General features: G+C 44.4%; 1 protein-coding gene across 1 annotated transcript in view; it reads right to left on the reverse strand.

Annotated features, from left to right (window-relative positions):
* The window catches only part of LOC148501811 (ovostatin-like), a 405,898-nt gene that overhangs the window by 166,893 nt on the left and 220,873 nt on the right, over window positions 1-18,132 (reverse strand). Inside the window, exon 8 of the mRNA XM_088449993.1 lies at window positions 9,988-10,102. Coding sequence (XP_088306119.1) covers window positions 9,988-10,102 — 115 coding nt within the window. The remainder of the gene's footprint in view (window positions 1-9,987; window positions 10,103-18,132) is intronic.

Below are 18,132 nucleotides of genomic sequence, written 5' to 3' on the forward strand. Positions count from 1 at the left end.
GGTTTGGACTGGAGTGTTCTTTCGGGGGTTACAGCACCCTTAACGGTCAAGCCAGCCGGCCCTTTACTTATGACACAGGTGCACGCTTGGCACTACTTTGTTGATGCACGTGCGGCTACTGCGCACACAATTCACAAACACAGAAAATAATTTTTTTTTGGTTTGGACTGGAGTGTACTTTCGGGGGTTACAGCACCCTTTAACGGTCAAGCCAGCCGGCCCTTTACTTATGACACAGGCGCACGCTTGGCACTACTTTGTTGATGCACGTGCGGCTACTGCGCACACAATTCACAAACACAGAAAATATATTATTTTTTTAGCACTTGGGGGGAGCACCCCTGATCGACAGAGCACCCCCTGGACAACACTACAGCACTCCTTTAGGACTGGGACACTGCACAGGACTTTGGAGTGGACACAGCCCCTATGGAAAACTGACTGCACAACACAGTCCAGCCAGCCCCTATGGACTTTGAAGTAGTGGACACAGCCCCTATTAACAACAGCAGCACAGCACAACACAGCCAGCCCCTATGGACTTTGAAGTAGTGGACAACAGCAGCACTACACTACACTACACTACACAGCCCTAACTCCCACCCTCCCTCTTCACTGTCCACAGCCGAGTGAGAAAATGGCGCCGACGCGGGTACCTTATATAGGATCCAAAACCCGCGAGACTCGGAAGGCGGGAAGATGACGTTTTGCCTCGATTTCAGAATCCGAGTCAGGCGGGAAAAGTCGAGCCTGACTCGGATCGGACTCGGATCGGGGGGGCTCGGGGGGGTTCGGATTTCAGAAATCCAAACCCGCTCACCCCTACTGCGCATACATTTCGCACACAAACACAGAAAAAAAAATTGTTTATTTTTTGTGGAGCGCACTTTGGGGGTAACACCAACCTTTAACAGACTTATGGGACACAGGCGCACGCTTGGCGCTGCTCCTTTGTTGATGCACGTACAGTGCACACAATTCACAAAGAAAAAAAAGAAGAATTTTTTATTTTTGTGGAGCGCACATTGGGGGTTACTCCACGCTTTAACAGACAGATACACGCTTGGCGCTGCTGCTTTGAGGATGCAGGTGCGGCTACAGCCCACACAATTCACAAAGACAGAAAAAAAAGAATTTTTTATTTTTTGTGGAGCGCACGTTGGGGGTTACACCACCCTTTAACAGACAGATGCACGCTTGGTGCTGCTGCTTTGAGGATGCAGGTGCGGCTACAGCCCACACAATTCACAAAGACAGAAAAAAAAGAATTTTTTATTTTTTGTGGAGCGCACGTTGGGGGTTACACCACCCTTTAACAGACAGATGCACGCTTGGCGCTGCTGCTTTGAGGATGCAGGTATGGCTACTGTGCATACATTTCACACACAAACAGAAAAAAAGAAGATTATTTTTTTTTGTAGCGCACTTTGGGGGTTACACCACCCTTTAACAGACAGAAGCACGCTTGTCGCTGCTGCTTTGAGGATGCAGGTGCGGCTACAGACCACACAATTCACAAAGACAGAAACCAAAATAATTTTTATTTTTTTGTGGAGCGCACTTTGGGCGTTACACCACCTTTAACAGACAGACGCATGCTTGTCGCTGATGCTTTGAGGACAGTATCATATGCAGTGACAGTAGACTTGTCAGAAATTGTTGGCACGTCCTTCAGTCGAGACCAGATGTCCAAACCGGCCCTTGATTTATGACACAGGCACACGCTTGGCGCTGCTACTGTGTTGATGCACGTGCAGCTACATCGCACACAAGTCACAAACACAGAAAAAAAATGTTTTTTTATTTTTTGGAGCACTTTGGGGGTTACACCACCCTTTTACAGACTTATGGGACACAGGTGCACGCTTGGTGCTGCTCCTTTGTTGATCGCCGTGCAGCTACAGTGCACACAATTCACAAAGACAGAAAAAAGAAGAATTTTTTATTTTTTGTGGAGCGCACTTTGAGGGTTACACCATCCTTTAACAGACAGATGCACGCTTGTCGCTGCTGCTTTGAGGAAGCAGGTGCGGCTACTGAGCATACATTTCACACACAAACACAGAAAAAAGATTATTTTATTTTTGTTGGAGTGCACTTTGGGAGTTACACCACCCTTTAATGGACAAGCCAGCTGGCCCTTTACTTATGACACAGGCGCACGCTTGGTGCTGCTCCTTTGTTGATGCACGTACATCCACAGTGCACACAATTCACAAACACAGAAAAAAAAAATATTATTTGGAGTGCACTTTGGGGGTTAGAGCACCCTTCAACGGACGAGCCAGCCGGCCCTTTACTTTTGACACAGGCGCATGCTTGGCGCTAATTTGTTGATGCAAGTGCGGCTACTGCGCACACAATTCACAAACACAGAAAAAATATATATTTTTTTGCACTTGGGGGGGAGCACCCCTGATGGACAGAGCACCCCCTGGACAATACTACAGCACCCCTTTAGGACTGGGACACTGCACATGACTTTGAAGTGGACAAAGCCCCTATGGACAACTGACTGCACAACACAGTCCAGCCAGCCCCTATGGACTTCGGTGGAGTGGACACAGCCCCTATGGACAACAGCAGCAAAGCACAACACAGCCAGCCCCTATGGACTTGGGAGGAGTGGAAACAGATCCTATGGACAACAGCAGCACAGCTCAACACAGCCAGCCCCTATGGACTTTGGAGGAGTGGACACAGCCCCTATGGACAACAGCAGCACTGGACAACACTACACTGCACTAAACTACACAACACTTTACAGCCCAGCCAGCCCTAACTCCCACCGTCCCTCTTCATTGTCCACACCGAGTGAGAAAATGGAGCCGACGCGGGTTCCTTATATAGCGTCCAAAACTGCGAGACCCGGAAGGAGGGATGATGACATTTTGCCTCGATTTCAGATCCGAGTCAGGCGGGAAAAGTCGATCCTGACTTGGATCGGCCTTGGATCGGGGGGCTCGGGGGGGTTTGGATTTCAGAAATCCGAACCCGCTCACCCCTAATATGCACCATACCAATAGTGTAATGCAGCCTATATGTACCATACCAATAGTGTAATTCCACCTAAATGCACTGTACAAATAGTGTAATTCCACCTATATGCACCATACAAATATTGTAATTCCACCTATATGCACCATACAAATAGTGTAATTCCACCTATATGCACCATAAAATTGAGTAATTCCACAAATATGCATCGTACAAATAGTGTAATTCCACCTATATGCACCATACAAATAGTGTAATTCGCCTATATGCACCATAGAAATAGTGTAATTCGCCTATATGCACCATAGAAATAGTGTAATTCCGACTATATGCACCATACAAATAGTGTAATTCCACCTATATGCACTATACAAATAGTATAATTTCGCCTATATGCACCGTACAAATATTGTAATTCCACCTATATGCACCATACAAATAGTGTAATTCCACCTATATGCACTATACAAATAGTGTAATTCCACCTATATGCACCATACAAATATTGTAATTCCACCTATATGCACCATACAAATAGTGTAATTCCACCTATATGCACCATAAAATTGAGTAATTCCACAAATATGCATCGTACAAATAGTGTAATTCCACCTATATGCACCATACACATAATGTAATTCCGCCTATATGCACCATACAAATAGTGTATTTCTGCCTATATTCACCATACAAATAGTATAATTCCGCCTATATGCACCATACAAATAGTGTAATTCCAACTATATGCACCATACAAATAGTGTAATTAAGCCTATATGCACAGTACAAATAGTGTAATTCCACCTATATGCACCATACACAGTGTTATTCCGCCTATATGCACCATATAAATAGTGAAATTCTACCTATATGCACCATACACAGTGTAATTCCACCTATATGCACCATACAAATAGTGTAATTCCGCCTATATACACCATACAAATATTGTAATTTCACCTATATGCACCATACACATTCCACCTATATGCACCATACAAATAGCGTAATTCCACCTATATGCACCATAGACAGTGTAATTCCACCTATATGCACCATACAACTAGTGTAATTCCACCTATATGCACCGTACAAATAGTATAATTCCACCTATATGCACCGTACAAGTAGCGTAATTCCAACTATATGCACCATACAAATAGTGTAAATCCATATATATGCACCATATAAATAATGATATTTCGCCTATATGCACCATACAAATATTGTAATTCCACCTATATCCACCATACAAATAGTGTAATTCCACCTATATGCTCCATACACATAGTGTACCTCCACCTATATGCACCATACACATTCCACCTATATGCACCATACACATTCCACCTATATGCACCATACAAATAGCGTAATCCCGCCTATATGCACCATACACCTAGTGTAATTCCGCCAATATGTACCATACAAATAGTGCAATTCTGCCTATATTTACCATACAAATAGTGTAATTCTGCCTATATGTACCATACAAATAGTGTAATTCCGCCTATTTGCACCATACACATTCCACCTATATGCACCATACACATATACACAGAGTATAATTCAGCCTATATAAGCACCCTACAAATTGTGTAATTCCGCCTATATGTACCAAAAAATAGTGTAACTCTGCCTATATGTACCATACAAATAGTGTAATTCTGCCTATATGCACCATACAAATAGTGTAATTCGCCTATATGCACCATACACATTCCACCTATATGCACCATACACATTCCACCTGTATGCACCATACACAATCCACCTACATTCGCCATACACATTCCACCTATATGCACCATACAAATAGCGTAATCCTGCCTATATGCACCATACACATAGTGTAATTCCGCCAATATGCATCATACAAATAGTGTAATTCCACCTATATGCACCATACACATAGTGTAATTCCGCCTATATGCACCATACAAATAGTGTAATTCCACCTATATGCACCATACAAATTGTGTAATTCCGCCTATATGCACTGTACAAATAGTGTAATTCCACTTATATGCACCATACACATAGTGTAATTCCACCTATATGCACCATATAAATAGTGTAATCTCTCCTATATGCTCCATACAAATAGTGTAATTCCACCTATATGCACCATACAAATAGTGTCATTCCACCTATATGCACCATATATAGTGTAATTCCGCCTATATGCACTATACAAATAGTGTAATTCCAACTATATGCTATATACAGTGAAACTCTGCCTATATGCTCCTTACAAATAGTGTAATTCCTCCTATTTGCACAATTCAAATAGTGTAATTCCCCCTATATGCAACGTAAAATAGTGTAATTCCACCTATATGCACCATACAAAAAGTGTAATTCTACCTATATGCACCATACAGTGTAGTTGCGCCTATATGCAACATACAAATAGTGTAATCCCCCCTATATGCACCATACAAATAGTGTAATTCCACCTACATGCACCATACAAATAGTGTAATTCTGCCTGTATGCACCATACAAATAGTATAATTCAACCTATATGCACAATACAAATAGTGTAATTCAACCTATATGCACCATACAAATAGTGTAATTCCACCTATGCATCGTAGAAAGAGTGTAATTCCACCTATGTGCACCATACAAATAGTGTAATTCCGCCTATATGCATCATACAAATAGTGTAATTCCACCTATATGCACCATACACATAGTGTAATACCACCTAAATAAATGCATCATACAACTAATGTAATTCCACCTATATGCACCATACAAATAGAGTAATTCCACCTATATGCACCATACATAGTGTAATTCCGCTTATATGCACTATTCAAATAGTGTAATTCCAATTATATGCTCCATACAGTGTAATTTTGCCTATATGCTCCATACAAATAGTGTAATTCCGCCTATATGCACCATTCAAATAGTGTAATTCCGCCTATATGCACCATTCAAATAGTGTAATTCCGCCTATATGCAACGTACAAATAGTGTCATTCCGCCTATATGAACCATCCAAATAGTGTAGTTCTGCCTATATGTACCATACAAATAGTGTTATTCTGCCTATAAGCACTATACACAGAATGTAATTCTGCCTATATGCACCCTACAAATAATGTAATTTTGCCTATATGCACCATTCAAATAGTGTAACTCCACCTATATGCACCATACAAATAGTGTAATTCCACCTATATGCACCATACAAATAGTGTAATTCCGCCTATATGCATCGTACAAATAGTGTAATTCCACCTATGTGCACCATACAAATAGTGTAATTTCGCCTATATGCATCATACAAATAGTGTAATTCCAACTATATGCACCATACACATAGAGTAATTCCACCTATATGCACCATACATAGTGTAATTCCGCCTATATGCACTATTCAAATAGTGTAATTCCAATGATATGCTCCATACAGTGTAATTCTGCCTATATGCTCCATACAAATAGTGTAATTCCGCCTATATGCACCATTCAAATAGTGTAATTCCACCTATATGCAGCGTACAAATAGTGTAATTCCGTCTATATGCACCATACAAATAGTGTAATTCCGCCTATATGCATCGTACAAATAGTGTAATTCCACCTATATGCACCATACAAATAGTGTAATTCCACCTAAATGCATCATACAAATAGTGTAATTCCGCCTATATGCACCATACAAATAGAGTAATTCCACCTCTATGCACCATACATAGTGTAATTCCGCCTATATGCACTATACAAATAGTGTAATTCCAACTATATGCTCCATACAGTGTAATTCAGCCTATATGCTCCACAAAAATAGTGTAATTCCACCTATATGCACCATTCAAATAGTGTAATTCCCCCTATATGCAACGTACAAATAGTGTAATTCCGCCTATATGCACCATTCAAATAGTGTAATTCCACCTATATGCACCATACAGTGTAATTCCGCCTATTTGCAACATACAAATAGTGTAATCCCACCTATATGCACCATACAAATAGTGTAATTCCACCTACATGCACCATACAAATAGTGTAATTCTGCCTATATGCACCATACAAATAGTGTAATTTTACCTATATGCACCATACAAAAAGTGTAATTCCACCTATATGCACCATACAAATAGCGTAATTCCGCCTATATGCACCACACACAGTGTAATTCCGCCTATATGCAACATATAAATATTATTTTTCCGCCTTTATGCACCATACACAGTGTAATTCTGCCTATATGAACAATACAAATAGTGTAATTCCACCTATACAGTATGTACCATACAAATAGTGTTATTCTGCCGATATGTACCATACAAATAGTGTAATTCTGCCTATATGTACCATACAAATAGTGTAATTCTGCCTATATGTACCATACAAATAGTGTCATTTTGCCTATATGCACCATACAAAGAGTGTAATTCTGCCTATATGCCAAGCCATACATATCATGAAATTGGTATCTGGTAAGAATGTTGAGATGGACATAAGGTCTACAAGAAAAATGTTGACATTCAAAAATGGTTAAAATGTCAACATGTTCATAATGTCGACATGTAATATGTCAACACTAGAATGTCGACAATACATTAATGTGTTATTTTTAGGGTTAGGCTGAAATATGCAAAAAACTGTGTCAACATTTTGAACATGTCAACATTTGTTAATGTAAGCATATTGGTTATAGATTCAGAAAGGTACTGGAAAGACACACTAGGGTTAAAGAGACAGAAGGAGGCTGAAGAGATATTCAGGGGCTATAACAAGTGGAATAGATAGACATGCTGGGGCTAGAGAGCTGGAGAGACAGAAATGTGCTGGAGAGACACACTGTAGCTGGAGAGACAGAAGGAATCCTGTAAGATAGAAGAAAACTGGAGATGGAGGGGTAGGGTGACGCTGGGGTAGGGTGAGGCTGGAGAAGCACAGCAAGCAAAGCTGGAGAGGTACAAGGGGTACTGAGTTGGAGAGACACTGGCCCTGATTCAGAGACCGACTCTCTGCCAGAGCGCTCGCTCTGAATCAGGGCGTTTTTTTTTTTGTTTGGCCTCCAGGCTGCTCGCATAGCTGTGGGTGACCACCCACACCATCTGCCCAGTGAAGATCAATTTCACCAGAGGTTCCTCATTGCAGAGAAACCACCATATACTGTAGGTAAGAAAGATGGGGACGGGAGGGGTAAGGTGGGTTGTTTCTGCTTATTATGTCAGTCCTGGACCACACAATTTCTGATGCCAGCCCTGGGGTGGGCAGAAACACAAATAAGGGCTATATGGTTACACATATGGGAAGGCGAGCTTGGGGGTGTATGGGCAAAGGCATGTATAATAGAAAGGGGTGAAGACATGTATGGAAAGGTTGACAGAAGCACCCATGGGGGGCAGGCAGAAACACATATGAGGGCTGTATGGTTACACATATGGGAAGGCGAGCTTGGACACACGTGAGGGTGTATGGGCAGAGGCATATATGAGAAAGGGGTGAAGGCACATATGGAAAGGTTGGCAGAAGCACACATGGGGGGCGGGCAGAGACACATATGAGAGTTGTATGAATACACACATGGGATGGTGGGTAGAGGCACATATGAGAGAGTTGGAGGCAGAAATGGGGGAAAGAGACACAAATGGAAAGGAGGGTAGATGAGCAGGATGAAGTGTATATGTGGATGAGCAGAGGCACACTTGGGGGATGAGTAAAGTCACACATGGGGTGAGCAGAGTGTGCATGTGGGGACACATATGGTGAACAGGCAGAGGCAGGTATAGGGGACAAGTAGAGGCAGTCATGGGGGGTAGGTAGAAGCACACATCTCCTTGCTGGAACACAGGTGTATTCATTCCTAACTGACACATCTTAAAAGATCCACAAGTGGTACTAACATCGCTTCACTATCTTGTCTTATTTGATAAGTTTGTTGGAAGCAAACCTGCAGGAAAGGGAGACATAACTCTACTCTGATTAGCTGCCTGCGTTGCTTGTTATACTTAGTACCACTCCCTGCTAGAGTTTGGCCTCTGCTTGTCTCTGACTTAAGTTTACATTTCTCACTTGCTAGATATTACAAAAGATACAGACTAATTAGTTGTTTCTGTCATCAAAGTATATGTTTATGTTAAAAGAACAATACTGGTCCATTAAAATGACATAATTACAGTAGTTTATCACAATTGCAGTACCACATCCTACCACTAGTGCTGTTTTTCACTGGTGGTGCTTCCAGCACATTATCGACTTAGGGGCATATTTGTCAATATTATTTTTACTAAAATGATGTGAAAATGGGTGTTTTATTTTAGTATCACAAAGAAGATCACGCAGGGGGGTATATTGCAAGAAATATCCTGAGAAGTGTAGAGGAGAGATTCACAGGAAAATAGCTTTCTCAGAAGCTATGTCCCTACATACAATATTTGATAGATTCTTGTGATGTATTCAAATATTGCAATGCAAATTTGGGCAAATTTATCACAACTCTCTGAGATGCAGATTGTGATAAATATGCCCCTTCGTGTTATTGATTGATTTAGCAGCTGTGGCCGCACCTGTGACTTGCAAATTTAAACCTGCTCCACAATGCCCACTTGCCAGAGCATCAAGTCAATCTTGGATGTCTGTACCTGGTATTTCCCAGTGTTTTCCATGTGCTGCACTTCACCGATTCATGGACATTATAATGCTGTGAGTTACCTGCTACATCCCAGTGTTTCCTGTGTTCTCTACTTCACTGATCCATGGGCTTAATGTTACAGTGAGCTATCTGCTACAGAGTTTACCTGTTTGTTAGCCTACTTATAACTTGTTTCATCTTGCACTCCCCTATGTGTGCTCAGTAAAGCCTTCAGTTCACTTTTTTCTGTAGTGCTTGTGTACTTACAGTATTAGACACACACAGGGGAATTTCCACATGAAATGTGACATAGTTAAGATCTAACAAGATGGTAAGAGTGAAATTAATTTGTTGTTCATAAATACATATGTGCATATTAGTACCTGTTCGCTTTTCTTTCACAGTGATTTCACAATTAATGATGTTGTCAAGTCCAGATAACTGCAGTCTAAAGATATCCAGGGGCATCCTGTTGCTGTAAGAACCATTAGCATCCAGCTGTAGGGATATAAAAATATGAGAGTTTGCACCTTAACAATGTAACATTTCTGTACTTTTTGGCATAAGAGGAAAGTATGTCTTATATTGTAAATTACATGTACATTGCAAGCCACCAAAAGGTTCTGTCACCTTATTTATATAAGTGGAAAGTCGAGATGACATGTAATATCCACAATCAGCCATGATGATGTGAAATGCGTCACTATACCCTCAGATTTCCTGCTAGGATTTTCTTTTGGGAACTGAACACAACACGTCTCCAAACACAAAAAACCCTTACACCTGTCACAAAGTTGCGCTTTCCTTACTGTGATGTTCCCTGCTGCTGTACAGGAAAGAAAATTTAATTTTCCAACCGGAATGGGTATGTAATGCCGGCTGTCGGAATGCCTCCTGTCAGAAACAGGGGTCAGGTAAGTATACTTACCCTCATCCCCTAACCTTAACCCTCCCTTCTTGTAGCCTATCCCTAACCCTCCCTACCCTGCACCCTAACCATAACCCTCTCCGTTAGTGCCTAAACCTAACCCTCAACTTCATGCCTAAACCTATCCCTCCCCCCTTAGTGCCTAACCGTAACCCCCCCAGTGGTGCCTAACCCTAACCATCCCACCTAGGGGTACCTAACCCTAAGTCTGCCCCCTTAGTGCCTAAGCCTAACACCCCTAATGGTGCCTAACCCTAACCATCCCACCTAGGGGTACCTAACCCTAAGTCTGCCCCCTTAGTGCCAAAGGCTAACAACCTTAGTGGTGCCTAACCCTCCCATCTAGGAGAGCCTAACCCTAAGTCTGACCTGTTAGTGCCTAAGCCTAACACACCTAGTGGTGCCTAATCATAACCCTCCACCCCCTAGGTGTGCCTAACCCTAACCTCCTTCAAAAAATTACCTAACCCTGACCCCGCTACACTCCCTAAACCTATCCCCCCCACGGCTAACACTAAGTGCACCCCGGACTTACCTTGTTCGGGCTGGCGTCCTTCATCGTTCCGGCATCAGTATTTTGACACCTATCTTAAGTTCCTTGTCGGGATTTTGATGTCGGTATTGAGACCAGCAGCATCGCGACCACCGGCCTCATAGCTACATCCCATTAAAACCATAGGGGTAATTTAGTGACATCTCAGGGGTTTTGCAGTAGAAGCGAGACGAGTGTCGGCACTATATATTGGGCCTAATTCAGAGGTGGATGTAATGTCGATGTTTGTGCAGTTGAACTATTATTGGCTATTGTGCATGTGCGAAAAGTCCTGGAAACTCCACCGGCGCATGTGATCTACTGAGTGTACACAGAAACCACTGTTGCGAATAGAGGGCCTGATTCAGCTGTGTAAACACTAGCTATTGCAGATGCTAACATGGTAGCAGCTGCGATGGGTCTAATATGGTAATGTATCAGGAGGCATCATACTTACAGCATGCATTACAGATCCGAGTCACATTCTAGAACGCAACAGCCGATCATTTGCGATGCCATCGGTTGGCTAAGTGACCCATGGGGCCAGGAAATCCTGCACTCGTCACACCCCCACATTTTGGGAAACAGAGGCTTTCACCGCCCCCTCTCCACCCCAAAATGGCAGCAGACTGTCAATCACTGACAGTCTGCTGCCGAACTGCAAGCGATATCGCAGACCAGTGTGACTCCGGTGCACACGCCGATTCACGATCAGGAATCTGCGTGAAAGGCTTCCCTGTGTCCCCTAAATCAGCCCAGAGTCACTTAAAATAGAGCTGGCAGTGCACAAACATGGGTGTTCCTGGGCGGTGCCTGGAGGGCACATTATAGTACCCTCCAGTTCATATTATACCATATTACTATGAGCAGGTCAGATTATGCCACATTACAGTGCCCTCCAATTTAGTTTATGTCACATTACATTACAGTGCCCCCCTAAGCATTATAACATCAACTACACAAATCTCTCACTGAAAATAGAATGTCTCCCCATGCAGTCTGGGCAACAGGTCGGACCCGACTGCTTAGCAGGCAAATCCAGGAAATTGGTATTCAACTATATAACCTAAATCTGGGCCCCCCTAAGCCTCTGAGCCCGATAGCAATGGCACACCCTCCACACACTGTAGCTACACCCATGCTCCCTCAACTACTGCAGCAAAATGGTAGAAGGACAGTATCTAAATATTCCTCCCTTCTACTCTGTCCAATATGACACCTCAGTTAATTTTGGTGTTTAATCCATGGGGAGATGGTGGTGACATCTTCCAGCAAGTGCTCTCAGGATAATAAGTATCCGAGTGATTACATTCACAAGGTACCGTTCCAGAGGCACTAGTGGTCTAAGGAGCTCATTCAGACCCGGACGCTAAGCTGCGCTCTCTCGCTGCCAAAAGGGGCCAGGTATGCAAATGCCGCAATCGCACTGTCTGGTGTAAGGACGCCCTCTATGTCTTAGAAAGCGATGGCAGTGCGAACGCACGCTGGAATAAAGGCGCCAATTTCTCTTACTTAGCACACGTCATGTCCAGGAAGTGTGTGATTAATCGTGAACATCGAGTGCTATCGGAGCTGCACGCAGCATTGAGGTAGACCCCACCCCACCGCAACATTGCAATCAGTGCTGGCTAAAAAACAACCCAGTGACATGTACAATGGCGCTACTTTGCTAATTATGCACACTCATTAAACTCTGTTTTGACGCTGACGCCCCTGCGTTCGCACATCCTCTCCCCCGTTCACAAGCACCTTCCCCTGTTACCACTAGGGGTGTGCACCGGCCACTTTCCGTGTTTTGTGTTTTGGTTTTCGATCTGGATCTTTCTTCGTGTTTTGGATCTGGATTGGTTTTGCCAAAACCACCCTTCCGTGTTTTGGGTTCTGGGTTTTGTGTTTTGGATCTGTATTTTTTTGAAAAAAAGCATAAAAACAGCTAAAATCACAGAATTTGTAGGTTTTTCTGCTCCTATGCTATTATTAACCTCAATAACCTTAATTTCCACTCATTTCCAGTCTATTCTGAACACCTCACACCTCACAATAGTGTTTTTATGTCCAAAAGGTTGCACCGAGGTAGCTGGATGACTATGCTAAGCGACACGAGTGGGCGGCACAAACACGTGACCCATCTAGGAGTGACACTGCAGTGGCAGACAGGATGGCAGTTTGAAAAACTAGGCCCCAAACTGTACATAATGCAAAGAAAAAAAAGAGGTGCAAGATGGAATTGTCCTTGGGCCCTCCCACCCACCCTTATGTTGTATAAACAGGACATGCACACTTTAACAAATCAATCATTTCAGCGCCAGGGTCTGCCACACAACTGTGGCTGAAATGATTGGTTCGTTTGGGCCCCCACAAAACAAGCTGGCAATTAATGTGTCCCTGCACAAACTGGCTCTACGGAGGCAAGATGTCATCCTCATCCTCCTCATCCACCGATTCCTCACCCTCTTCAGTGTGTACATCCTCATCCTCACAAAGTATTAACTCGTCCCCACTTGAATCCACCACCACAGGTCCCTCTGTACCTTCTGGAGGCTGGTCTCCCTGGAAGAGCTGATAATTCATTTTGATGAACATCATCTTCTCCACATTCTGTGGAAGCAACCTCCTACACCTTTCGCTGACAAGGTTCCCGGCTGCACTAAACACTCTTTCGGAGTACACACTGGAGGGGGGGCAACTCAGGTAAAATAGAGCCAGTTTGTACAGGGGCCTCCAAATTGCCTCTTTTTCCTGCCAGTACAGGTATGGACTGTCTGACATGCCTACTTGGATGCTGTCACCGATGTAATCCTCCACCATTCTGTCAATGGTGACAGTATCATATGCAGTGACAGTAGACATGTCAGAAATTGTTGCCAGGTCCTTCAGTCCGGACCAGATGTCCAAACTTGGTCCTGCCTGCCCTGCATCACCGCCAGCGGGTTGCTTAGGATACCTAAGTTTTTTCCTGGCAGCCCCAGTTGCGGGAGAAAATGAAGAAGGAGCCGTTGACGTGTCACGTTCCGCTTCAGCTGACAGTGTGTTCACCAGCAGGTCTTTGCACCTCTGCAGGCTTGTGTCGGCCGGAAAGAGAGACACCACATAGGCTTTAAACCTAGGATCGAGCACGGTGGCCAAAATGTAGTGGTCTGATTTCAACAGATTGACCTCCCTGGAATCCTGGCAAAGCGAATGAAGGGCTTCATCCACAAGTCCCACAAGCTGAGCGGAATCGCTCCGTTTTAGCTCCTCCTTCACTTTCTCCAGCTGCTTCTGCAAAAGCCTGATGAGGGGAATGACCTGACTCAAGCTGGCAGTGTCTGAACTGACTTCACGTGTGGCAAGTTCGAAGGGCTGGAGAACCTTGCACAACACGGAAATCATTCTCCACTGCACTTGAGTCAGGTGCATACCCCCTCCTTTGCCTATGTCATAGGTGGATGTATAGGCTTGTATGGCCTTTTGCTGCTCCTCCATCCTCTGAAGCATATAGAGGGTTGAGGTCCACCGCGTCACAGCCTCTTGCTTCAGGTGATGGCGGGGCAGGTTCAAGAGTGTTTGCTGGTGCTCCAGTCTTCGGCACGCAGTCGCTGAATGGCGAAAGTGGCCAGAAATTTTTCGGGCCACCCAAAGCGTCTCCTGCACGCCCCTGTCGCTTTTCAGAAAATTCTGCACCACCAAGTTTATTGTGTGAGCAAAACATGGGACGTGCTGGAATTTGCCCAGATGTAATGCCCGCACAATATTGGTGGTGTTGTCAGATATCACAAATCCCCAGGAGAGTCTAAGTGGGGTAAGCCACTGGGCGATGATTTCCCTCAGTTTCTCTAAGAGGTTGTCGGCGGTGTGCCTCTTACTGAAACCGGTGATACACAGCGTAGCCTGCCTTGTAACGAGCTGGCGTTTCTGAGATGCTGCTACTGGTGACGCTGCTGCTGTTGCTGCGTAAGGTGATACATCTACCCAGTGGGCTGTCACAGTCATATAGTCCTTAGTCTGCCCTGTTCCACTTGTCCACATGTCCGTGGTTAAGTGGACATTGTGTACAATGGCATTTTTCAGGACACTGAGGACACTTTTTCTGACGTTTCTGTACAGTCTCGGTATCGCCTGCCTAGTGAAGTGGAATCTAGACGGGATTTGGAACCGGGGACACACTACCTCCATCAATTGTCTAAATCCCACTGCACTAATGGTGGATACCGGACGCACGTCTAACACCAACATAGCAGTCAAGGCCTCAGTTATACGTTTTGCTTCAGGATGACTGCTGTCGTACTTCATCCTCCTCGCTAAGGACTGTTGGAGGGTCAATTGTTTAGTAAAAGTAGTGGTGTTCCTACTTCCTCTCTGGGATGATGAACGACTCCCAGCAGCAGCAACAGCAGCAGCGGCAGCAGTAGGCGTAGCAATGCAGGATCCTCCAGAGGAATCCCGGATAGGAGAGTCAGTCATGCCAGTTACATGGTCTGCAGGACTACTTCCGATCCTGACTAAGGAGGAAATTGACGAGGAGGGAGTTGACGGTGTGGTTTGCAGGCGCTTGGATACAACAGGACAACGGGATTTAGGTGTCCCTGGACTGCTTACGGTCTTAGCCAAAGTTTCTGAACTTGACAGTAACTTTTTATGAACGCGCTGCAGGTGCCGTATAAGGGAGGATTTTCCTAGGTGGTTGACGTCCCTACCCCTACTTATTTCACCTTTACATATGGTACATATGGCAAGACACTTGTTGTCCGGATTTGGATAGAAATATTGCCAGACCAAAGAGGTGGAATGTTTGGTCTTCTGCCCAGGCATGACCGTGATGGGCTTTTTCATCCCACGGACAACAACTGTCTCCCCCGGAGCCTGATTTAAACAAACCACATCACCATCAGAATCCTCCTCGCCAACTTCCTCCTCAGCGCCAGCTACACCAGTATCCTCATCCTGTTGTACTTCAACAGTGACATCTTCAATTTGCATATCAGCAAGTGGACTGTGGGTGCTCCTTTCAGTACTTGCAGGGGGCGTGCAAATGGTGGAAAGAGCCACCTCTTCCCGTGCAGTGCTGGGAAGGTCAGGCATCGCAACCACCACCACACTTGGACTCTCCTTGGGGATTTGTGATATCTTCTTAGAAAGCACAGTTCTTCGCTGTGCTTTTGCCAGCTTAACTCTTTTGATTTTTTTAGTGGGAGGAGGGCTTCCATCGTCATGTGAAGCTGAACCACTAGTCATGAACATACTAGGGATTGACCTTAGCCGTTCCTTGCCACTCCGTGTCGTAAATGGCATATTGGCAAGTTTACGTTTCTCTTCAGCTGATTTAAATGTCTTTTTCAAGGTCATTTTCCTGAACTTTGCCATTTGGGATTGTATGTGCCCTCTACTATGACATTGGGCATCGGCCTTGGCAGACGACGTTGAAGGCATGTTATTGTCTATGTCATGACTAGTGGCAGCAGCTTCAGCACTAGGAGGAAGTGGTTCTTGATCTTTCTCTATTTTATTTTTATCGGAGAAAGTTTGGTCCTCCATTTATGTTATATCAATTTGATATATACGTGCGGCTAAACAGAAAATATTTTTTTTTTGGTTTGGACTGGAGTGTACTTTCGGGGGTTACAGCACCCTTAACAGTCAAGCCAGCCGGCCCTTTACTTATGACACAGGCGCACGCTTGGCACTACTTTGTTGATGCACGTGCGGCTACTGCGCACACAATTCACAAACACAGAAAATAATTTTTTTTTTGGTTTGGACTGGAGAGTACTTTGGGGGTTACAGCACCCTTTAACGGTCAAGCCAGCCGGCCCTTTACTTATGACACAGGCGCACGCTTGGCACTACTTTGTTGATGCACGTGCGGCTACTGCGCACACAATTCACAAACACAGAAAATAATTTTTTTTTTGGTTTGGACTGGAGTGTACTTTGGGTGTTACAGCACCATTTAAATGTCAAGCCAGCTGGCCCTTTACTTATGACACAGGTGCACGCTTGGCACTACTTTGTTGATGCAAGTGCGGCTACAGCGCACACAATTCACAAACACAGAAAATAATTTTTTATTGGTTTGGACTGGAGTGTACTTTCGGGGGTTACAGCACCCTTAACGGTCAAGCCAGCCGGCCCTTTACTTATGACACAGGCGCACGCTTGGCACTACTTTGTTGATGCACGTGCGGCTATTGCGCACACAATTCACAAACACAGAAAATAAATTTTTTTTGGGTTTGGACTGGAGTGTACTTTCGGGGGTTACAGCACCCTTAACGGTCAAGCCAGCCGGCCCTTTACTTATGACACAGGCGCACGCTTGGCACTACTTTGTTGATGCACGTGCGGCTACTGCGCACACAATTCACAAACACAGAAAATAATTTTTTTTTTGGTTTGCACTGGAGTGTACTTTGGGGGTTACAGCACCCTTTAACGGTCAAGCCAGCCGGCCCTTTACTTATGACACAGGCGCACGCTTGGCACTACTTTGCTGATGCACGTGCGGCTACTGCGCACACAATTCACAAACACAGAAAATAATTTTTTTTTTGGTTTGGACTGGAGTGTACTTTCGGGGGTTACAGCACCCTTAATGGTCAAGCCAGCCGGCCCTTTACTTATGACACAGGCGCACGCTTGGCACTACTTTGTTGATGCACGTGCGGCTACTGCGCACACAATTCACAAACACAGAAAATAATTTTTTTTTTGGTTTGGACTGGAGTGTACTTTCGGGGGTTACAGCACCCTTAATGGTCAAGCCAGCCGGCCCTTTACTTATGACACAGGCGCACGCTTGGCACTACTTGGTTGATGCACGTGCGGCTACTGCGCACACAATTCACAAACACAGAAAATAATTATTTTTTTGGTTTGGACTGGAGTGTACTTTGGGGGTTACAGCACCCTTTAACGGTCAAGCCAGCCGGCCCTTTACTTATGACACAGGCGCATGCTTGTCACTACTTTGTTGATGCACGTGCGGCTTCTGCGCACACAATTCACAAACACAGAAAATATATTATATTTTTAGCACTTGGGGGGAGCACCCCTGATGGACAGTGCACCCCCTGGACAACACTACAGCAC

The sequence above is a fragment of the Taudactylus pleione genome, unplaced genomic scaffold, assembly GCF_031769625.1.
Source record: "Taudactylus pleione unplaced genomic scaffold, aTauple2 ptg000502l, whole genome shotgun sequence".
NCBI lineage: Eukaryota > Metazoa > Chordata > Amphibia > Anura > Myobatrachidae > Taudactylus > Taudactylus pleione.